General features: G+C 37.3%; 4 protein-coding genes across 4 annotated transcripts; 1 reads left to right on the plus strand and 3 right to left on the minus strand.

Annotated features, from left to right (window-relative positions):
* Window positions 1-6,629: 6,629 nt before the first annotated feature.
* On the minus strand, window positions 6,630-6,941 carry LOC118344578 (pentatricopeptide repeat-containing protein At1g62350-like). Its single transcript, XM_035685611.1, has one exon. It carries the CDS (start codon window positions 6,939-6,941, stop codon window positions 6,630-6,632), a length of 312 nt encoding a protein of 103 aa, XP_035541504.1.
* Window positions 6,942-7,822: 881 nt separating this feature from the next.
* On the minus strand, window positions 7,823-10,024 carry LOC118344534 (uncharacterized mitochondrial protein AtMg00810-like). The gene is made up of 2 exons (XM_035685491.1): window positions 9,964-10,024; window positions 7,823-8,974 (listed from the first exon to the last, which is right to left on the minus strand). Exon 2 carries the CDS (start codon window positions 8,928-8,930, stop codon window positions 7,869-7,871), a length of 1,062 nt encoding a protein of 353 aa, XP_035541384.1. The 5' UTR covers window positions 8,931-8,974; window positions 9,964-10,024; the 3' UTR covers window positions 7,823-7,868.
* A 1,370-nt stretch (window positions 10,025-11,394) lies between these two features.
* On the plus strand, window positions 11,395-11,943 carry LOC118344579. Its single transcript, XM_035685612.1, has one exon. It carries the CDS (start codon window positions 11,395-11,397, stop codon window positions 11,941-11,943), a length of 549 nt encoding a protein of 182 aa, XP_035541505.1.
* A 5,223-nt stretch (window positions 11,944-17,166) lies between these two features.
* Window positions 17,167-19,641, minus strand: LOC108994595 (transcription factor bHLH91-like). Its single transcript, XM_018969867.2, has 4 exons — window positions 19,566-19,641; window positions 18,379-19,406; window positions 17,825-18,247; window positions 17,167-17,701 (listed from the first exon to the last, which is right to left on the minus strand). Exons 2-4 carry the CDS (start codon window positions 19,354-19,356, stop codon window positions 17,585-17,587), a joined length of 1,518 nt encoding a protein of 505 aa, XP_018825412.1. The 5' UTR covers window positions 19,357-19,406; window positions 19,566-19,641; the 3' UTR covers window positions 17,167-17,584.
* Window positions 19,642-23,098: the final 3,457 nt, after the last annotated feature.

Below are 23,098 nucleotides of genomic sequence, written 5' to 3' on the forward strand. Positions count from 1 at the left end.
GATAATATCAAATTAAGAAGATGATCGGAACATAAAAGATGCAGGCCGGCCCAAGTTTTCCTGTAAATAAAAATTTGAGCATGTTCCATTGCTATGATATTAAGAACTACGAAAAAGCCCTTAGATGAGTTTAAAAAGGAGTTAATGAGAATAAAAATGATGAAGACGATATTAAAATTAAATGTGAGATTATTTAGACAAGAATGGCATAGTATGTAATTTAAAGCAAGTGCTTTGGATTCATGCAATTCGTGATTTTACTGCAAAAGAGTGTGTTTAGTTTAATTAGGTGGGAGTCAAGATTTTAAACTATACTATCGATCGAGTAGTTAGACTCTCTGTGGGGCCCCACATGGCAGTAATCCCCGCCATGCAAACCGTCCGACCAAACCAACCATACAACCGTCTCCTCTTTGACAACACGATCTCTAAAACATATAATATCTACTTTCTCTATTTAGAGTATGCTGAAATTTTGTGAATAGCAGCGAAGATATTTAGATATTTGAAGAATCTCATAATTTTGGATACTTGAATTTTTAAGGGTATGTTTGGACACTTTGAGTATTTTTGAATTTTCTTAATATAAGACTTTTTATTATAAAATAGATTAATGTCTTGCATCAAGCCTTCCATTATAAAGTAGATTTGACGTACTATTACGTCAAGTTATGCCAATTTTTTAATTTGTTTTTATAAAATTTTTGTATAGATATAATATTTTGATCAATTTAAATCCAAATAATTGAGAGAACTAAAATCGAAGTCTCTTGTATTCTAAAACATAGGATTTTTCACTTTTCAAACATCATTTCACCTTTTAAGGCTGCATGATTTAATGCAGAAAATGGTTATTAGGAGTTTCACAAAACTGCATCTCTCCAAAGTCTTACATTGTAACTATGTACTAAAAAGACATTTTTATACTAGAGAAATGATCATTTATACAAGTTCTAAATAGATAAGTTTCATATAAACCTTTTATAAATACGGCAGGCAGCTTAAATCATAATTAAGAGGGCTAAATCATCATTAAGAGAAACGGTACTTTTATTATTTTATATTACACTTGCCGAGGGTATCTTGCTGCCTTGTAGCATTGACTAATAAATAGAACTGTTGTATGATAATTAAAGGGGTTATCAAGTATCTTTAACAACTATTTTCTTTTGAATTTTGGAAGTATATCTATTAGAACCCTTATGTGTTGGTTCAAATGGTAAGAGCCTTATCTTTAGTGGTAGCCCATTTCAGATTTGAGGTTTAAACTCTTGGGTCTAAACAATTTCTAGAGATCATATCCCATCGGTAAAAAATTAATTATTTATTTGATCCATACGATGAGAATGCATTACACGGATTTAGAATTTAATCGAGTTAATGGCATGTTGCATTTGTGAGATTGAGATTCCTTTTTCTAAAAAATAAATGAGGACCTATTGGATCCACTTGAAAAATCTCCTCCATCTCTCCTTTCCCTTGTTTTGTCCTCTGTCAAACAAGAAAAATGTTGCATCTGCTATCCATTTTTGTCTATTGGAACATTTTCTCTCAATTAAATGTATAACAAAGCCCAGAAGTCTTTTACCATTTCACTTGGAAAGGGATTTCCCTTCGGCGGGGTGAGCGAAGGCCCTGGGCCCTCCTAGGAGGTGCGCTGCCAGATTCTGCATGGATAATAAGAGAAGACCCAGGCCTAGCCCGCAGGCACGTGCTAGGGAGAAGAGGACCGTCAGAACGACCCACATGTATCATTGCCCACACACCCTGCAGGAGATCACGCCGTGTTGATGGTACGGGGACAGTCACAAGCGACAACGACGACAGAAGCCACACCCTGGGCCAAGAGTTTGGGTAGTTCCACGGCCTGATGCAAGGTGTAGACATGAAGAAGGACACACCAGCATTTAATGCGACGACGTGGCCACTGAGGAAGCAAGTAGTCGCCCTACCAAGGACGTGGTCTTCAGTACGACCTACAGGCAACTCGGCAGTAGTAGAGAGGGGACCCAACTCAGCTGAGTATATAAACCTGTCTCCAGGCTTATGTAACGGTGGATTCTCTCTTCCTTTGCTCCCTCGTTCCTTTTTTTCTATCACCATACTCAATGCTAACTTTGGCATCAGAGGTGTCGTGTACACACACCCCGAGCCCTTAATTGTTGTTGTTTCGCAGGACACCACCATGGGAGGTGAGGAACGAGACGGGTACGAAACACGCCGTTAACATCACTCATTCTCTTTGAGACTTCTTTGACTATTAAAACATTTTTCTTTTTAATCGTGGTTCATGAGCAATGTTGGAGTAATTGAACCAACCTAACTGATGATTAATACAACAAAAACCAAGACTCTGTTGCTCAACACACAGAAACTATCATTCTCTCGAGTTGCTAGGCTTTGGTCAACATTAATGCTGACCGGGTACTGAATTGTGGGATGAATCCCACACTTCTTTCTTTCTTCTTTTTATTTTTAGAAAAAATTATATATTTTCATCATTTCTATCCACTACATATCACATTTTTTTTCTCTTATCCAATCTGTAGTGTATAGATAATGAGTAGAAGAATTTAATTAGTTTAAGAATAATAAAATTAAAAAAAAAATAAAAAATAAATAAAAATAAGTGTAGTGTCTAATCTAAAGAAATAATGATTAATGAGTAGCAAATCTCTTTTTGCAGTGATGAAGAATTTCGGAAATAATGCAAATGAAAAATATATTTTACCAAAGTAAACCCAAAATCGTGCATCGCATATTTATCCCACAAATCAAGTAAATCATCACCATTTGACCAATGAGACGTGACCTCTAAAATCTGTTTCCATCCAAAACTTTGAACTTTAGACATAGAGAAAGCATATTGATCACACCATTTTAGTCAACCCCCTTAGAGCACTGGTCAAATGCTAGTGTCTAATCAAATTTTGGCTAACTGTTATTAAAATGATCTATATTGGAATAGTCAAAATTCTAATGCTTCACTTTTGAGCTATAGTAAAGTCAAACAATTCTTCAAGTTTGGCCAGCTACTGTTCATCTCTAAAATAACATTTTACTTTAAAAATATTCTCCAAGTTGACAAAACGTGTTTGTTGGATAAATAGGTTTAGAAAATAATAGTTAAGAAAATAATTTTAAATAAAAGTTAAATAACTTAAATTATTAATTAATATATGAAGTGTATTTACAAAGTATAAAAAAATAAAAAATTATTATTAAAATATCTAATATTATATTATTATTTTGACTTTAAGATTGATAATCTAATTTGAATTAATATCTCTAATTGTTTTGATTTTAGTCGATCAATTTTTAGTCAAATTTTAAACTTAATAATAACTAGACCATTACTAATACTCTAACTAGACCATTAATATTGGATTGTCCTTCATGTTGGCAAATTTTATATAATAGATCACTTTTTCTCTTTTACCATTCCACTTCAAATTTAATCTCACATTAATTTATCCATCTATCTATCTATAATTATAAAATAATATTTTTTATTTCTTATCCATCTATCCCACGTTGACTTGCCTGCTTTTGACCTTTTATGTTTGGCGTGCATAAAGAGCAAATAATATTAAAAAAAGTAATGCATAAGTACTGTATCACTACAAATTTGTTGAGTCGCTGTTCCTAAAAGCCAAAAACCAAATGGTATGGCTACTCCGTAGGCTGATTTTTATCAGTTTTAGGCAATTTTTGACTGCAGATTACTTTTACCTACATCACTACGAATGCTCGAGCATGCTCAACGAATTAATTAAAAGTTAAATATATTTTAAATTTAATTATTAGAACATAAAATGACATTATAATAAATTAGCTAATTGAAATTTAGCTAAATGACATTACAATAATTAAAATTTAGCTACAATCATTTTTAAAATAATTTTTAAATTTAAAAATAATTATTCATATATCAAATGCCTTTTATATCAATTATTTTTCTCTCCTTTTTAAATAACAATTGAAAAAATATAATTTTAATATATAATATTATGAATAGTAAAATATGATAAAATAAAATAAATTCATAATTAAAAAAATTAAAATATTTTTAAAATTATTAATTACTCATTATTATATAATGAATAAATGGATAATCTAATACGGAGATTTGATGTGAATAGTCAAAGCTAAATTCATCTTATATGAAAGGAATAGACAAAAGTTAAATTCATCTTACATTCTTAAAAAATGTACTTTAACTTTAGCTAATCCATTAAGAGTGCTCTAAGTGCATTAGCATATTAGAATAGGTAAATGCAAAATTTTAAATTTGTCTAATATCACATATTTTATCTTTTACCTATTTCATTCAAATCCTATTTCTATATGGGATTATCTATCTATTAATTCAAATAATAAAAAATATAATTAAATTAATAATTTTTATTATTTATTTTTTACCTAATTTACTTTTGTCATATTTTATAATTCTATCAATCATATGTTAATTAATAATTAAATTATTGTTTAAACAATCATATTTTCAATGTGACGCATCTTTCTGCACATGAATGGTTATCAAGCACATTGATTTGCATAAAAATCCTCAGCGGACAACAAGCCATTGATGAGGCGTTTGAGCCTTTCAGCACCTGGACCTAGCCTGAGTTCAGTGCTGTTTGCAATGATCTAATGTGGAACAGTCACGTTTACATTTCCATGGTGATTAAACCATCCATCAGGCACAAATCCATCAACATTGCGACCCAAAAGCTCATAACCAATCTTCTCAAGAACAGGCCCATTCCTGCCAAGTTTCCTTGTAAAGGGGGCATTGCTGTCTACCACCCTCAGATAGTCATCGTTGGTGAGAAAATGTGGGTGTTGTTTGGGAGGATTGTCCCACGATATGCAGATAATAACTAAGATTCATATAACAGGAGATAATCATTTCGATATTAGCCTTAAGCCAAAATTTCATTTTGTGGTTTTTGTGTCACGCGTGAAATTTCATTTGCTGTTCTAACAATTGGAAGAGTTAAAACTATTAAGTAGGCGTGGGGATAAAAGAGGCAGAAAAATTCATATAAAAGTAAAGAGAAGAGGCAACAGGAACAGTACTATTCCTCATCCATAAATAGCCTACTTGCAGTTGGAACGCTCCTTTGCTCTGACATCCAAACTACATCTGATTTGTGCAGGCTATACAAACCTGGATAAATTATACCTGTGTATTTCGAAGGATTTGCACTTTTTAAGCAGAGTTTTATTCAATTATGCAGATTATTGATCTTGTGCTGCTTTTGAACTAATTCAACCAAAATTAAAAACAACTTACAAAAGAAAAAAGATGAGCCATATGTTTCTTATTGAAGAAATTTATAGATCTAACTCATCTCATAAAATTGATTTTACAAGAGAGAATTGTTCTTTTCTTATAAATATGCACAAGACCTTGTTCACATGCAATGTGAGATTATTCCTTAACACCCTCCTTAACGTGTATGCCAGTATTTTTTTCTTTGTCCTTGTCACGAGATAAGCAGTGTGGGCCTCCATTCATCCTGTGACTAGCTCTGATATTATGAAGAAACTTATGGGCCTAACCCATATCATAAAACCGGTTCTACAAGAGAGAATTGTTCATTCCTTATAAACATGCCCAAGACCTCGTTTACATGCAATGTAAGATTATTCCTCAACATTTACAGCGAATGTCACTTGCATGCTCAGTAAAATTAAGGTTTCTTGAAATAGTTGACAATGCATGAAGTAGATCTGTGATACAGAAAACAAGTTACAAATTGAATGCATCAGACAGTGGCGATGCAGAGTAATTCCTAGACTTGTATAAAAGCAATTTTTTAAAAAACAATTTTCCAAATACAAAAGTTAAATTAATAAAAGCAATGCTATAATTAGACACAACCAACTCAGCTTTTGGGATAATAACTTGAAAGGAACAAATTAAACACACTTGTAGTGGGTAATAAGGCAAAAAATGGAAATAAGAAATCATGTGCATGGTAAATTCAAGGAACGCAAAAATGCACAAACACCAAATCAAGAAAAATCCATCACCCATATATAGCTGTATTTTTTATAGTCTCGAAGACATGCACTCAGTTTGATAGAAAAAAAATACTCAAAGTCATACCCATTTCACAAGTTAAAGCGCCTTCTACTACTATAATATATTTAATTTAAGAAAATATGATGCAAAAGAAAAGTGAAAAACAAACTAGCTCTCATTAGTACAGGGATTCAGGAAAGTATAAGTCTGTGTTATTATGATTTCCCAGCCGATTTCCAAGGTAATCCAAAAACTTCGAGAAATGCTTCATGGTAAAATATTATCATGCTTTCAAAGAAGCCCTCAAAATTGCATCACATGAACCATTTCACATGTTGAGTGAGGACAAGGAGTACTAGTCAATTCTCATATTCACTGCATGCCATGAAAAAGCAAGCTTCCCAACATAGAGACCATGAGTGAGCTTTTACAGCATTGCGAAGGAGATCAACCATGGGGAACTCACAAGCAACTGCTTCAACTTATCACAAGCATCTAATTGCTTCTAGGCTTCTAGCCTTGCCCATGATAGCTTTTCCCAGGAAAGAGTAGTCTCCTGTGGAGCAAAGACCGTGTCAGCAGTAGCACCATTTAATCATCCCCAATCTTCATGTTCAAACAAGTCTTCAGGTGGGTCATAAACAAACATATCAGGAAACAGTTCCAAAAAGTCATCTTTTATCTTCTCTCTCAATTCTGGGTATGTAAGGAGCCCTTTCAATATCACTCGAAAAGGCAAAGAGATTGGAGGATCAGGGGATAATCTCATTTCATCATATATGTCCATTGCCTCCGAGGGCAACAAGCTATCTAAAAAGGCTCTGGTAATGTCCCCAAATGTATGCTGATCTTCCCAAACCCGCTTAGCTTCATCAACCTTTTTGTTTCGTGCAAGCATCATAAGCATGTCCCTGTAGAAGTACAGGTCTGGCCGGTACCAAATTTCTTTACGCCCCACATCATATAACCGAGAAAGCAAACAATTTAAGATAGTCAATCATTGCGCACTGCGCATTTGGTATGGCTGATTTAAAATTACAGTATCAAAGGGTAACAAAGTTATCATATTGTACCAGAGGAAGAGCCAGAATTCACGGGTTTCCATAAAGTAATTGTAAAAGGAAAAAAGATTGGCAAAGAGCCAATAAACTCTAACATCAATGTCAACTTCTTCCCTCAAAAAACTGACGTGAAGGGTGAAATCTAGAGTTCCAAACCCACCAAGACCATGTCCAACTTACCATTATGATGGGGGGAAAAAGAACAGCACATAATGCTTCGTGGTAACAGAAGAGAGACATTTAACTGATTCCAACTGTGTAACCAATTCATTACACACTTCATGGTGAGCTTGCTAGACCCTATATATGCACTCTCCTAGTGAGGTCAGAGGAGAAAACTCAGAAAATTCAATTTTATAGTGTTTAAAACAGAAGGGTCATAACACAATACAGGTCCCATTTAAAAGGGGTTCTGCTGGGGTGGTTTTTATATATAAGGATTCTCTCTATTTCACTTGACATGAAGGGCATATATTTAAGTGCAAAACACGAAATGACCAAAATGGCTCATCTTTTGCACTAAATGGGGACTCTCTATTTCAAGTAGGCACTCTCAACACTCAAGTTATCAGATTGACTCAAAACTGAAAAAATTATAGAAGAAAATGAAAATGCAAACTGTATTTCATAGATTAATTCTTTACAATGCAGCAGAGCTGCTTAAATACAGATGTTCCCATAATTGTAGGGATTGAGACATAGGAAGAAATAATGTGATTAGATTACATTCAATCAGAATAAATCTATATAAGGAAACTAAATAGAGAATAAATCTATACAAGGAAAGCATCAACTGTCTTGCTGTCTTGAGCATGGTCTGCATGCGGGCTTCCATCTGAGGTTGAATTAATGGCTGGGATCATGCCTTTATCTTTGTCAATTGAGCCTTGATCTTGGCCAGCTGAGTTTCTTCTAACATCCCCCTGCAAGTTGATGGGTGAGGTGGTCACTCTCAGCTTGTATCTAAGTAGTAGAAATCGTGCTGAAGTAAGTCCCTTAGTGAATATGTCTACCACTTGATCAATGGTAGAGAGATACCTGGTTGTGATGTCTTTATTAACAACTTTCTCTCGAATAAAGTGATAGTCCACCTCTATATGTTTAGTCTTTGCATGATACACTGGATTTGTTGCCAAGGACAGTGCCCTTAAGTTATCACACCATAGGGTAGGAGTTGTATCGAGAGGCACTTGCAGTTCTTTTAGAAGCATCCTGAGCCAATAAACTTCACCTATGGTAAGTGCTAGAGATCGATATTCAGCTTCTATACTTGATTTAGAAACCATAGTTTGTTTCTTGGCACTCCAGCTGATTAGACATGGTCCTAAATATATGGCATAGCCAATTGTTGACCTTCTGTCATCTGGGTTACCAGCCCAATCTGAGTCACTGTATGCATTAAGAGTGAGTGATCCCTTAGTGAATAACAGGCCATGATTGAGTGATCCTTTGAGATACCTTAGCACTCTTTTGGCTGCTGTCCAATGGACTGTGGAGGGATTGTGCATAAACTGACAAAGCTGATTGACAGTGAAGCTTATGTCTGGTCTTGTCAAAGTGAGGTATTGCAAAGCTCCAACAAGTTGTCTATATTCAGTGGCATTTTCCAATGGATCACCATGATGCTTAGATAACTGAGAGCCTGCTGGAATAGGGGTTTTAGCTGGTTTGGCTTCTGTCATTTTGAACTGAGAGAGAAGGTCCAGTGCATACTTGGACTGTGATAACAACATCCCATTGGTCAGATATTGAACATGTATCCCAAGAAAGAAGCTGAGAGAGCCAAGATCCTTCATTGCAAAATGTTGCTTAAGATAGTTTATGAGACCTCTCATTGCTGCAGTATTATTTCCTGTGAGAATTATGTCATCTACATACACTAGCAGAAATATGTGTATGTCAGAACAATGATAAACAAAGAGAGAGTAGTCCACTTTAGATTCTTGAAATCTAAAAGCAATTAAAGTGGTGGCAAGCTTGTTGAACCAAGCACGAGGGGCCTGTTTAAGGCCATAGATGGATTTGTCTAGCTTGCAAACATGATTTGGATATTTTTTATTTTTAAAATTAGCTGGTTGTTCCATATAAACCTCCTCTTCAAGTGTCCCATGGAGAAATGCATTTGAGACATCAAGTTCTCTCAATGGCCAATTGTAATGAACAGCAATTGCTAAGATTGTTCTAATTAATTGTTGACACTTTGACTACTGGACTGAAAGTTTCAGTGTAGTCAATCCCATCTTGTTGCTCATACCCTTTGGCTACAAGTCTAGCCTTAAATCTATCTAGAGATCCATCAGCTTTCTATTTTATTTTGTACACCCACTTATTATGAATGACATTTTTGGTGGGAGATCTTGGACACAAAGTCCAAGTGTGATTGCATAAGAGAGCATCAAACTCTTCTTGCATGGCTTGAATCCAGTGGGGTGACTAGATGGCTTGAGAATAAAGATGTGGTGTAGTTGGTAAGGTGGTATTAGGAGTCACTGTATGAAAAGCCATGAGAGGGTGTTTGATGACTAAAAAGACTTTGTAATCAGGAAATGCTTTAGTTTTCCTAAAACCATCCTTGGACCTGGTAGTCATTGGATGTGTAGAAACAACTATGGTCTCAATTGGGGGTGCAGTAGGGACTACTGTGTCCTCTACTTGAAGTGTTTCTGGTATGGAGCAGGCAGTAGAAATCATTTGTTCCTCAACTTGAGGTGGTTCTGAAGGAGAACTGAAATTGGGAGACATTTGTGGTTCAACAGAGGGATCAACAGATTCAGCAGGTGGTGCAATATTGACAGAGACATCAGAACTTTGTGTTGATGTAGTGTGGTAAACAGGTAAGATAACATCATTTGAGTGCAAAGTACTAACCTGTTGAGGGAGGTCTCGTGCAGAAGACTTGAGCAGAGATGGTTTCCAATCCTGTGCTGGAAAGGAGTGCTCATCAAAGATGACATTCCTGCTGGTCAGAATTTTTCCTGTCATGGGATCAAGACATCTATACCCTCGATAATTTGAGCAATAGTCTATGAATATGCACTTTTTGGATCTGTACATAAGCATGTGGGTGTTATAAGGTTTGAGAAGTGGATAGCAACAGCAACCAAACACTTTGAGAAAGGAATAATCAGGGAATATAGATGGATATCAAAGGTACATTTTAAAGGCATCAGAAAACAAATGAATGCAGTAACTCACATAGACCAGCTCAAATCCAGCAAAAGGTAATCTTTGAAGTATGCTCTCAAACAAAAAGTATTAATTTAAGTGAGTATGGATTTTATCTCTCCATCATCTTTGCCTTTCATTGTTAATAGAGATGGAAAACCCATGGAGCAAATAAAAAAAAAAAGAACAAATAAATTCATAACAAAACGAGCCTTATCTCCAGCTGCCATTCCAGTAGCAGCACCAAGGGCCTCCAAAAGACCAACAGCAAGAAATGGAGCTTTTCGCATGGAAAGCATTTCATCTGTAACAATGCCAGCATAATATCGGAGATATGATATAGAGAAGTAGACAACTACATATCTAAAAGACACAATTTAGAGTAAAACACAAGTTAGCCCATAGTGGAGAATTTCAGGGGCCATTCTACAATTCGGCCGAAGTTAGATATGATTATAGAATAAGTCTAAGACAACAAAGTAGGAAAGGTACAAAAAAGTAGGGGTGACAGTTGACACGTAAAAAATAATTGGGAGATCTGATTTGTTATGCATAATGTAGTACTCGTTGTAGACATCTTGTTCCTCCTGAAGAAATAGCACCATAGTCAGCAGCTAGCAACGCTGAGGATGAGAGTGTTGGTAATGAAGAACCAAAACTTGGTGGTGTTGAAGAGAGTGGAAGGAGACAAGTTGAAGATATAAAATACATAAATGTAAACAAAAGAGGAGAGAAAGAAAGGTAAAGAAGGACATGTTCCCCTGGCTTTTAGATCAGGATATGATAATCGATCCTTTGGAAGATTTATAGATTAAATTATCTCCCATGCACTAGACTTGGTGCTGGTTTATTTGGTCATGTATGTTTAAGGAAATAATTTTAATCAGATCTCACAAGCTGCATGCTTGGCTTCAATTAATTGTCATAGATGTAAAATGTCTATAATTTGCACATTATTTGTATTTAAAAAGCTAGTATATATGAGGCCGAATAAAGCATATCAAGCATGCTCTCTACTACGCGCTCTTTGGTGGAGGAGGAGTTAGTTAGTCCGTTCCTTTTCTAGATTTTGGTTCAGGAGTAGGTGGTTGAGAGTTTCTTGTTCTTGCTTCATGGTGAGATCGAGGAGGTGGAATGGAGGAGGTTTGGGATCGTTTGAAGTTGAATGAGGAGAATATGCCGATCGCTATTAATTTGGGGGAGGAGTTCTTGTCGAAGGCTAAACGTAGCTTGGTGGGGGAGATCATTGTCGATAGAACAATCGGGAAGGAGGTGGCACGTCGGACTATGGAGAAGATTTGGAGAGTCGGGAAACCTCTAGTGTTTCATGAGTTCAGAGCCAATTGTTTCATTATCACCTTCGTAAACCCTGGTGATACGAATCGAGTGCTGCGAGGTAAGCCTTGGCTCTTCGATAACCATTCATTTATTTTGAGAATGTTCGATGGAATCACTCAACCTAATAAAATCAACTTTGAGGAGGAAGAATTTTGGGTGCAGTTGCACAATCTACCTTTAGCTTGTATGAATAAGATAGTTAGGGAGCTGATTGGGAGTTCTGTGGGGAAGGTTGTGGATGTAGATGTGATTGAGGATGGTATCATATGGGAAAGTTACCTGAGGGTTCATGTGTTTTGTGATCTAAAGAAGGCGGTGGCTATAGGTCGCACAGTTAACTTGTAATGGAGGAATATGTGGGTGCCTCTATCATATGAGAAGCTTTCGAGAATGTTTTTCAAGTGTGGTAGAATTCTTCACTAAGAGGAGGGGTGTTTGGGTGTTTTGGGGGAGGTGGGGGGCCAATTTAGGCCTTGTTTGAGAGTAGGTCTGAGTAAAAATATTAGATCTGAGAGGATGAGGAAGAGAGGGGAAGAGGAGGAGGATGTGAGGGGTAATCAGGAGAACTCTAATTCATCGAGGAATATGGTTGGAGGGGTTTTAAAGGAGGATAGAGGGAAGTCAGTAGAAGTGGAATCTCAAAGGATGGAAGAACAGGTTGAGTGGTCCTCAGGGGGGCAGTAGTAGTGAAGACTCTACAGCTTTCAAAGGCTATTGAGGGGGTTGAGGAAGGGGGAGGGGATAAGGGTGAGAGTAGAAGTTCTAAGAAGGATGAGAGCTTACATCTTGAGGGGGAAGCTAACTTGTGTAATGACAAGGTGGCGGGGGAGACGTTTTCTCAAATGTCTGTGGGCTCTCAGAAACGTGGCTAGTGGAAGAGGAGGGCTTGGGAAAAGATGGTTTCAAGCCTGTCAGATTCCATTAAACAGGGGAGGAAAATATTGAGTAATGTGTTAGTGGAGAAGATTGCGGTGAGGAGAGGAAGTACAGGTTGAGAAGTGAAGGGGGAGGGCATTCTTGTAGTTGAATATGATTTGGCGGAGGTTGCTAGCCAGCCCCGCCAAGTCCAATAAATCTGATTAGTTGGAACTGCCGAGTGCTTAGAAACCCTCAAACAGGTTGAGATCTCCATCTGATGGTGGAAGAAAAGAAGCCCAACTTGGTTTTTCTTATTGAAACCAAGCTTAGATCAAGTGAAATGGAGGCTGTTAGAAGGAAGTTGTGTTTTGAGGGTTGCTTTGTTGTTGATGTTGTTGGAAGAAAAGTGGGGTTGACTTTGTTATGGAAGCATGAGAAGTTGGTTGAGTTCTTTAATTTTTTTCAAAGACACATTAGTGCCTAGTTTCAGGGGAGGGGGTGAGTAGCAGGTGCTTGATTACTGAATTCTATGGTCATCATGAAACTGCTAAGAAGCAGGAGTCTTGGAAGTTGCTTAGTCATCTATCACCTTGTGAGCAGGTCCCTTGGTGTGTGCTTAGGGACTTTAATGAAATTATTTCTCGAGCTAAAAAGAAAGGGGGTAAGCAAAGGGATGAGAAGCAAATGGAGTTGTTTTGAGAAGTGTTGATGGAGAATTCTCTGGATGATGTGGGGTGCAGGGAGAGTGGTTTACTTGGAGCAACAAGCACTCTGATGATACCTTTACTATGGAAAGGTTAGACAGGGTTGTGGCCAATCCAAATTAGTTCTTGTATTTCAAAGGGACTGAGGTTGAGGTTTTAACTGGTAGATGCTTAAATCACAGGCCTCTACAGTTGTGTTGGAAAGTCCATTAGAATGCAAATAAGAGGAAACAATTCCTATTTAGGTTTGAAGCTAGTTGGGTGAAGGAGGAGGGGTGTGAGAGTCTCATTGCTAATGAATAAGGGAATGGAGGAGTTATGCAAAATCTTTATGGAAAGTTCAAAAGTTATTGAAGGGGTGCAATGGTGCTCTTTTTTACTGGGCCAGATATAGAAAAAGAAACAGGTTCAAGGAGATAAATGAAATGTCAGGTGAGATCAAGCAGTTGCAGAATGATGAGGGTCCTCACAACTCTAAGAGAATCAAGCAGTTACAGAAGGAGGTGAGAGTTTTGTTGGAGATGAAAGATTTGAAGTGGAAGCAAAGGGCAAAGTGCAATTGGTATAAGCCGGGGGACAAAAATACAAAGTTCTTGATCCATGCTTGTGCCTCAGAGAGAAAGAAAAAGAATTGTATTTAGTTTGTGGTGGATTTTGAGCAAATGGAATGGGTGGACTCTGCTGGCATTACGAAGGCCTTTCAGAAGCACTATAAGTATGTTTTTAACTCAACAAGTCCTTCCAGTGCAGAGGTGGAGGCCTGTTTACAAGCTATGCAGCCTAGAGTAACCAGTGAGATGCATGGTAAGCTTTTAAAAGACTTTACTAGGGAGGAAGATGAGATTACTTTGCACCAGATTGGGTCTTTGAAGGCCCCAGGTCCTGATGGATTTGGGGCATGTTTCTATCACACTTACTTGAGTATAGTGGGTGAGGAGGTGAGTGCAGCAATGCTAAAAGTGCTGAGCGGGGGCAATTTGGAGGATACCCTTAATATCACATTTATAACTCTTATCCCTAAGATAAAAAGGCCCAGGGCTGTAACTGATTTTAGGCCTATTAGTTTATACAATGTCTTGTATAAGATCATTGCTAAGACTTTAGCTAATAGGCTTAAATTAGTGTTGGATGAGATAATCTTAGTTAGTCAGAGTGCTTTTATCCCTGGGAAGATGATAACTAACAATATCACGAAAGCATATGAGGTTTTACACTCGATGAAGGCAAGGGGCAGAGGAAGATTGGTCATATGGCTATTAAGCTAGATACGTACAAGGCATATGATAGGGTAGAGTGGGATTCTTTTGGAGTCTATGATGTTGGAGATGGGCTTTGAGGAGATATGGTTTTCCTTGATTATGGGGTGTGTTAAGTTTGTTTCTTATGCCATTTTGGTGAATGGTGAACCTGGGGAGAAAATCCTCTTACCTGTTTTTGCTATGTGTAGAAGAATTTAGTTCGTTGTTGGAGCAAACTGAAAGTGCAGGTGATATTAAAGAGGTAAAAGTGGCTAGAGGGGGGATGAGGATTTCTCATGTCCTCTTGCTAATGACTGCATTATCTTTGGGAAGGCCAGCTTAGCTGAATGGAGAGAAGGCTCAATAATTTGTTGGGGATTTATGAAGGTTCCTCAGGCCAATGTATTAATGGAAATAAAACTACTATGTTTTTTAGTTCTAATGTGAGTGTGGAGTTGAAATTGCAGTTGTTAAAGGAAGTGAGAGCCAGCAGTAGCAGTAGTTATGAGAGGTACTTAGGGTTGCCAACTATGGCAGGGAGATCCAAATACAATGCTTTCAGAGGCATTAAAGATAAGGTATGGCAGAAGTTGAATGGCTGGAAAAACCATTTCTTATCCTTTCCTGGGAAAAAAGTTCTTTTAAAACAGTGATGCGGACCATTCCTACTTATCATATGAGTGTGTTCAAGCTTCCTGTGAGACTATGTAAGGAGTTGGCTTGGATGATCGCTCGCTTCTGGTGGGACCATATGCAAAATGATATAAAAAAAACTCACTGGAGAAGTTGAGACGAGATGGGGTTGGCAAAGGATAAAGGTGGCTTGGGATTTAGAAACTTGGAGTGTTTTAACCAAGCTATGTTAGCTAAGCAGTGCTGGAGAGTTTTCTCAAATCCATTTTCTCTTGCTGCCAGGGTTCTTAAAAAGAAATATTTTAAGAATTCTGATTTTATGGAGGTAAGGTTTGGGAATAGACTCTCTTTAATTTGGAGATGTTTGGGGGGGGCATTTGATTTGCTATAGGAGGGGCTTGTTTGGAGGATGGGAATGGTCAGAGTGTGAGGATTTGGTGGGATAGACGGGTCCCAAAACCTACTACTTTTTGTATTCGATCTCCAGTTAAAATTCTTTAAAAAGACTCAAGTTAATGAATTGTTTGTTGATGGGGGGTCAAGGTTGGAATGAGGGTCTGGTCAGAGCCATTCTTTATAAAGAGGAAGCTGAGCTAATGTGGGGTATCCCTGTTAGCTTAATTGGTATTCATGATAGGAGGATTTGGTTTCACTCAAAAAATGAGGTTTTCTCTGTAAGAAATGCATATCACCTAGAGATGGAAAGAAAGCAGAGGGAGAAAGGGGAGTTATCTGGTGTTGATGATTTGAAAGATGAGTGGAGGAGGTTGTGGAGGCTGAATGTTCTTGGTATTGTGGAGACCTTCTTGTGGAAGGCCTTGAATGAATGCCTTCCAACTAAGAAGAACCTGTTTATGAGGAAGATATGTGAGTCCCAGCTTTGTTCTATCTATATAAGGGAGGTGGAGACTGTAGCACATGTGCTTTGGGGGTGCAATACTGCTTCAGATGTGTGGTTGGAATTCCCTAGCCCAATTCGGAAGTGGTATTGTTTAGTAGGGGTGGGCAGCAGGGCCCCGCCCGCTGCTACCCTGACCCCGGGGCGAGGGCGGGGAGGGGGTGCCCCCTCCCCACACCATGCGGGTAGCACCCATATTGTTCAGATGAGGATTTTATGATGCTATGGGGATCTCTAAGTAAGAGCTTATCATAAGTATTAGAATGGGTGGTTGTTACTATGAGATGTATATGGATGAGCAAGAATAAGTTTGTTTTTTAACAAACTTTCACAAGTCCAAGTTTTTTGGCACAAGGTGCAAAGAGAAGCCTAAAGGAGTTTCATAAGGCACAAGAGGGTCCCAGATCAAAAGTTGATTTCCAAAGGGTGGAGAGAGATCAGATCAGGTGGAATGCACCAAAGGATAACAGAATCAAGCTGAATTGGGATGCTGCTTTGGATTTGAAGTGCAAAAGGATGGGTGCAAGTATCATCGTCCGAGACTCAAGGGGGGAAGCATTGATTTCTCTATGTATGAATAAAGATGGTGTGTCTATACCAGTGGTGGCTGAGAACCTAGCTCTGTGGTGGGCAGTGAAGTTTTGTATTGAACTAAATTTGACTGATGTTATATTTGAGGAGGATGCATAAGTAGTGGTGAAAGTTGTCGATAGTAGAGATGATATGCGTTCCTAGTATGGACAGTACTTCAGAGAGAGAGAGAGAGAGAAATTAACCAAACCAATCCATGGCACTCAGCAACAAATTAAGGTAAGGACAATGATACCCTTCCAACTGGTTAACAACCAGTTTACAACTAAGACAATAAAATCATTTTGCAAAATTATAAGATAATATTTACATCATTTTTTATTAAATTTTTTAGATTTTTGTTATGTAAGTTGTAAACTGGTTGTCAACAAGTCGGAAGGCTTTCATTATTCATATAAATATATATATATATATATATTTATATATTTATATATACAACCTGCAGCTATGCCATGCATGCAACGGTAACTAAAGATAAGCCATATATACACAAAATCAAATCTAACGAGACGATGGTGTTGGTGATGAAGTAGCTGGTAACTAGAGCATCAAATTTGGAGTTGTGACCAACAATGTGCTATATACAGCCTTGGTCAACTATTAGATCAAAATCAAAGGCCAAATTTAGATCTGGGGCTACAAACAATACTCACAACAAATCCACTATTTTTGTAACTTTATAATTTGATGTACGTATGTGGATTCATTTTTATAAAAGTAACTTTATAATCTGATGTACAATATCAAATCACATCAATTTATAAATTTACTTTTATATAATTCATTTATGACTCAAATATTTACATTTTATTTTATATCTTAACATCAAAGTTAAAAAACATAGTAAGCTTAAAAGCATGCATATTCTATAATTATATAGCAGTCTTGTAAATATCCTGTCCTCCCCGGCCACCAACTTTATTTATTATATTACCTAATATATATTGCCATGTATATCATGTACGTATCCGCTATATATCATACTGAACATTGAAAACTCGGAAGATCGATCGGAATTGGACGGACATCTTCTTCGATCGTCCACGACCAGGCCATGCAGCTAATTAATAGCTGCTGGTTGGTTGATTAATATTCATGGCTGCAGTACAACATTGTCTGTCCACAACCTCAATGAGCTTGTTTGCTATGGAGCTCGCGTGCACAGAAGACCCTTCATATATCTGTACCCAAATGGCCAAATCAATCAAACCACAAACCCTTCTTATATATAATGTATGTATATGATCGATGCAGATTTTTATGGCGAGTTCACGACAATGAAGTTGGAATGTATATATACCGACCTTGGTGTTGAACAAGAAGCTGTAGAAATCGCCACATTGGCCGCCGGCGATATGATGGAGATCCAGCTGAAGCTCATCGAGGGCTTTGGATACAAACAGCAAGAAATTGTTCTTCCGCTGAACGAGCTTGATGGTCACCTCGTCGTCGATGATACGAACATCGACCTCGGTGTCTTTGGATTTCCTCTGAAGCCATGAGCTCCTCAAGGATCCATTGTAGGATTGGCCATCATGAGGGTCACCAACTGGCTTCGTGTTGCAGTTCTCCACATCCCCTGACGTGTCTCCTGTTTCAGTCTTTTGCCTCTTCCTCATCTCTCTCCCACATCTCTTTTTCTCCACCAGCAACTTCAGCTCATTCACTGTCCTCAGAAGCTCTTTGATGTAGTCTATTGCATCTAACACCACAGATGCCCTATCAGTCTTTTTAGTTTTGATTGTCCACCCAAAACAAACACAGACCCAAGAATCAAATATCGTCATCGAAAGCAAACCAATTACACAAATCATTTATCTTTCATCAAATTAATCAGATAAATGTGGAACATTGATACCTTGGTAGGGTTAGGGACAAGGCTTCTCAAGGCCTTGTATTTGTCATTCAAGTTTTGTCTCCTTTCGCGCTCAGTGGCAAAGTGTTTGGTTTCGCCATCCCTGCCTTTTCCGATGCAGCCCATGTCCCTACTGAACTCCAGCACTCCATTCTCAAACTGCCTCACATCCCCATCTTGGTAGACACCCCCATTTCCCTCTCTTTCATCCCCTCCCGTGCCAAACAAGGAACCGTTCCTTGAGCACGGCAAGCTGTAGCCATTGGGTAGAGACTGGCCGAACAATTGCCTGAACAAAGGAGGCTGTGGAGGCAGGTTTAGATGGAATAGTGGGTCGTATAAAACGGAGGCGCCAGAGGCGCTGTCCGCCCCAGTTGGAATGTCTCCCAGAAAGCCGAGCTGGGAGCTCTGATAACTAGCGGTTGTCTTCTGTGCCGGGTTCGAGAAGGAAATGGATGAATTGGGGAGTAAAGAGGAGGCTGAGCATCTGGGTAAGTGGAAGAGATTGAGGAGGTCCGGTGTTGGGGGGTAAGGGCTGTTTGGTAGTGAAGAATAATCGTAGCTTTGGTGGCCATTTTGGATGTCAATTTGCTGCAACTGTTGTTGCTGATCTTGATGGTGGTGATGATGGTTGAAAGGATCCATCTCTTGCATCTCATGGACACCGTAAGAGCTATCCACGAGATGGGTATTGCTGTGGTTGTGGCCGTTGTAGGAGCTGTCCATGTTAAATCCCAGATGCTGCTGGAGTTCAATCTCCATGGCAGCAGCAGCAGCAGCAGCAGCCTGATCATGAATAGAAGTCTGGTTGTGGTGCTGGTGCTGGTAGGAGAGCTCCTCCATGGAAAGTCTGAGATTGTCTTCGAAATTGTTGTGGGTGCAGTTTGGGACCGTTTGGGAAAACCCATCCTCTGCTACCGCAACAGAAACTGCATCCTCCGACATGGGGTTGGGATCAAAGCAGCCAGTCTCCTCGTACATTTTTTGGACCAGACTCTGATATTTTGTCTCCTGCCTTTCTGGGTCTCTGTCTGCATCAATCAAAGCAAAAAAAAAGCCAAAAAGAGAATGATAAGTACAAGGGATCGATGTATTACACAAAACGATTAAAAGCTCTTGAATTTGGATGAACAATGATAAACAAAGAGAACTCGCTTAAGAACAAATTTGCAAACAATTCAAGAGCTTACAAGGAAAACCCAGATGAAACCACCAATTTGGGAATATGAACTAAAGAGATCAAGAAAGAGAGAGGAAATGGTGTCTCCGGAATTCCACCCACATATATATATATATATATAGGGAGAGAGAGAAAACAATACTAAAGCACAGCAGCGCAGCAACAACAACAAAAGTGGAGGAGACTGGAGAGTGGTAGATGAAAGGACGGAAACTGCAAACATCTGAAAAGGAATTCTTTTTCTATATTTTAAACAAAAAATTATTATTTTCCATTTTTATAAAGGAGAGGTTGTTACTGAGATTCCCGTCAGTGGGGACCAGTCATGATAATCTCCGTATTTTCTGAATCCTGATACTCAACCAGCATGACTTGCTGTGGCGCCCCCCTCTCTTTCTTTCTTTTCTTCACCTTTCTGCATGTCTGCGACTGCACGTTAGCGTCTTCCTGTCTTCTCCGCATTCCCTGTAATTGTATTACTCCAAGCTTTGTATTATTATGACTACCGACCAATGTCGTGTTTACAAATGGATTTATAAAATAAAATCATAAAATGTAGGAAAAACTATATTTTATGACTTTTTTCCCCTATTTGTCTCATAAATTAGTAAATCTTGATAATTTGTATCCTTACTAATACCTGACTATATATTAAAATTAGTTTAAATAAGGGAATGTGACATTATTGTAACAATCATACCTTAATTTGCTGAATGTACTGTGTACCAAAATTTGAAAGTTTAAAAGCGCAAATTGACTATATAGTATATACATACCCATTGTCATATATACCGAACGAGAGAAGTATTTAGGGGTTGTTTGGTAATAGAGATAGTTTTACGTCATCTCAAAATTTCTCGTCTCATTTCCTTTTTAAATATCACTCAAATACAAATATTTTTTAATTTTAAATATTGAAGTTAGGTACTAAGCTTCCATCAAAGGTACTACATATATGCCTAATGAAGGAAATAAGTTAAGAAAACTTGAGTTAGAAAACTTGAGTGGAAAACTGTCCTACTCCTAACTAGCCTTCTAGCTAACGTATCCAACTTTAACTTTTCCAATTTTGGAGACACAAGGATCGGTTGTTCAAAGAGAGGAGACGTATACATCATCATCCAAACAAAATCTTAAACAGAGGAATTATAAGTTGGAAGTAAAAAGGCAAATGGACTAACCTCTCACATGAACAATGCAAAGAAAACGATCGAGGGTTATAAAGAGTAATTATTTGGTCAAATTTATTGGAAATTTTTCTATCTTTTTTAGTAGGAAATTAACATTCATATATGTCATAAACAATATCATCAAAAACAAATTGCTAAAGATTGAATTGTGGTATACTAAAAGACTCGATGAAATAATGAGAATACTTCTGATTGTTGAAGATAATATCAAATTAAGAAGATGATCAAAACTTGAATGATGCGAGCCGGCTCAAGTTTTCTTGTAAATAAAAATCCGAGCATGTTCCATTACTATGATATTAATTATTAAGAACTATGAAAAGGCCCTTAGATGAGTTTAAAAAGGAGTTAATGAGAATAAAAATGATGAAGACAATATTAAAATTAAATGTGAGATTATTTAGACAAGAATGGCATAGTATGTAATTTAAAGCAAGTGCTTCGGATTCATGCAATTCGTGATTTTACTGCAAAAGAGTGTGTTTAGTTTAATTAGGTGGAAGCCAAAATTTTAACCCACACTATCGAGTAGTTAGACTCTTTGTGGGCCCCCCACATGGTTGTAATCCCCGCCATGCAAACCGCCCGACCAAACTAACCATTACAACCGTCTACTCTTTGACAACACGATCTCTATACATATAATAGAGAAATGATATTAGTTATCGTGAGCTTTTTAAAAGAAAAATGAATAAATATAAAACACATTAAAATATTAATTATTTAATAGTAAATTTTACTCTTTTTAAAAAAGAGTACTCCGCACTTACATAATTCATGAGTGTATCTAATATTATTTTATAATATATTATATCTATTTTTTTAAAAGATCAAAAAAATTTACAAATTGATTTGATTGATATAAGATATTTTATAAAGTAGATCTAATATCTTACGTTATGCAATGCCAGCTTGCAAACTCAATTTAATAAGGAAAAAGATTTACACAATATTTTTTACAATACTTTACACAACTATATTTTAAATGAATGGTATTTTTGTAAAATATCTTATAAAAGTAATATCATTTTATAGAAATACCTTCATTTTATAACATTGTTGTGCAATGTGTTGTGTGTATATCATTACCCATTTAATGAAATCTTTGTATAGACCTAATTTGAGAGAACTACAATCGAAGCCTCATTTTTATATATTCTATAACATATGACTCGTTATGACCCATTATTAATTAATCAAAAAATGGGTCGACAGGATCCATTTCGACCAATTTCAACCCGTTTTATGTTAATGGGTTGAACTGACCCGTTTCAATCCATTTTATTTTAGCCTAATTCACATAATTTCAAATAAAAATTAAAATCACAATATCTTTCAAAAATATAAAACTAACTACTAATAAAAGATATAAACATTTTTCATCTGTTAACATCTAATACAACCAATATGACAATCCAAATAACAAAGACACAAATCCAAAATAAAATCTAAACGATAAAAAACAAAAATTAAAATCACAACAAAACCAAATATTAAACATAAGTCCAAACTTACAATAAGCAATACAAATATAAAAACCAAAAGTAATAATATTAAAGTACAATCCCAATAATAATAAACACAAAACTAAATATTTGATTGATTTATAGAAGGAATTGAAGCATCCTTCCTGATCTTGTTGATATTGTTAGACCAATTACTTATGGACATTCCACACATGCAGCCGATATTCTTGGACTGCCCAAACTTGCAGCTGCAGATCAATCTTCTCCAGGATTCAAGTCATCAACGTAGTCAATAGTTTCCTGAATTTATTCTTTCCTTGTATCATGCTTTTAATTCTGATTTTCATGTTGTATATTTCCATACTCAACCGTGTAAAAGCTGTAATATTTTTTTTCCATATTTGTCTGTACATTGAATTATTTAATAGTGAATCAAGCCATAGCAGAGGTGTGATTGACCTCTCTGTTTTTCACCATTGTCTATCAAGTTCTTACATGGTATCAGCCCGGTAAGGCTCACGCCCAACAACAACGTTCCTATACCCAGCTTCCGCACACAAATAACCAAACTTCATGGCTTCCTCCCTTCAAACTTCACCTCAGTTTCCGAAACTGGATGGCCCCAACTATCTTACCTGGCGGATCCAGTTTCTTGTCTTCCTCAAGAGCCACGATATGGTTGGACTCGTTGATGGTACCAACCTTGCTCCACCTAAAACCTTGCCTGACGGACCTCCGAATCCTGATTACACTCGCTGGTCCAAACAGGATAATTGTGTTCTCAGCTGGCTTTATGCGTCTATCACTGAGAAACTTGTCTCTACCGTCCTTAATCTGGAGACGTCCAAACAAGTCTGGGATGCTCTTCAAACCCGGTTCTCTTCGGC

This window comes from Juglans regia, chromosome 14 (genome assembly GCF_001411555.2).
Source record: "Juglans regia cultivar Chandler chromosome 14, Walnut 2.0, whole genome shotgun sequence".
In the NCBI taxonomy this organism is placed as follows: domain Eukaryota; kingdom Viridiplantae; phylum Streptophyta; class Magnoliopsida; order Fagales; family Juglandaceae; genus Juglans; species Juglans regia.

What these genes read in the sequence shown, in the direction of transcription:
- LOC118344578 (XM_035685611.1), bottom strand. Translation starts at nt 6,941, where the DNA reads ATGCTTATGATGCTTGCACGAAACAAAAAGGTTGATGAAGCTAAGCGG.
- LOC118344534 (XM_035685491.1), bottom strand. Translation starts at nt 8,930, where the DNA reads ATGAGAGGTCTCATAAACTATCTTAAGCAACATTTTGCAATGAAGGAT.
- LOC118344579 (XM_035685612.1), top strand. Translation starts at nt 11,395, where the DNA reads ATGGAGGAGGTTTGGGATCGTTTGAAGTTGAATGAGGAGAATATGCCG.
- LOC108994595 (XM_018969867.2), bottom strand. Translation starts at nt 19,356, where the DNA reads ATGTACGAGGAGACTGGCTGCTTTGATCCCAACCCCATGTCGGAGGAT. An exon ending in TTGTCCCTAACCCTACCAAG is followed by an intron (nt 18,248 to 18,378) that starts GTATCAATGTTC and finishes AAAACTAAAAAG; the next exon opens with ACTGATAGGGCATCTGTGGT. An exon ending in GCTTCTTGTTCAACACCAAG is followed by an intron (nt 17,702 to 17,824) that starts GTCGGTATATAT and finishes ATTTGGGTACAG; the next exon opens with ATATATGAAGGGTCTTCTGT.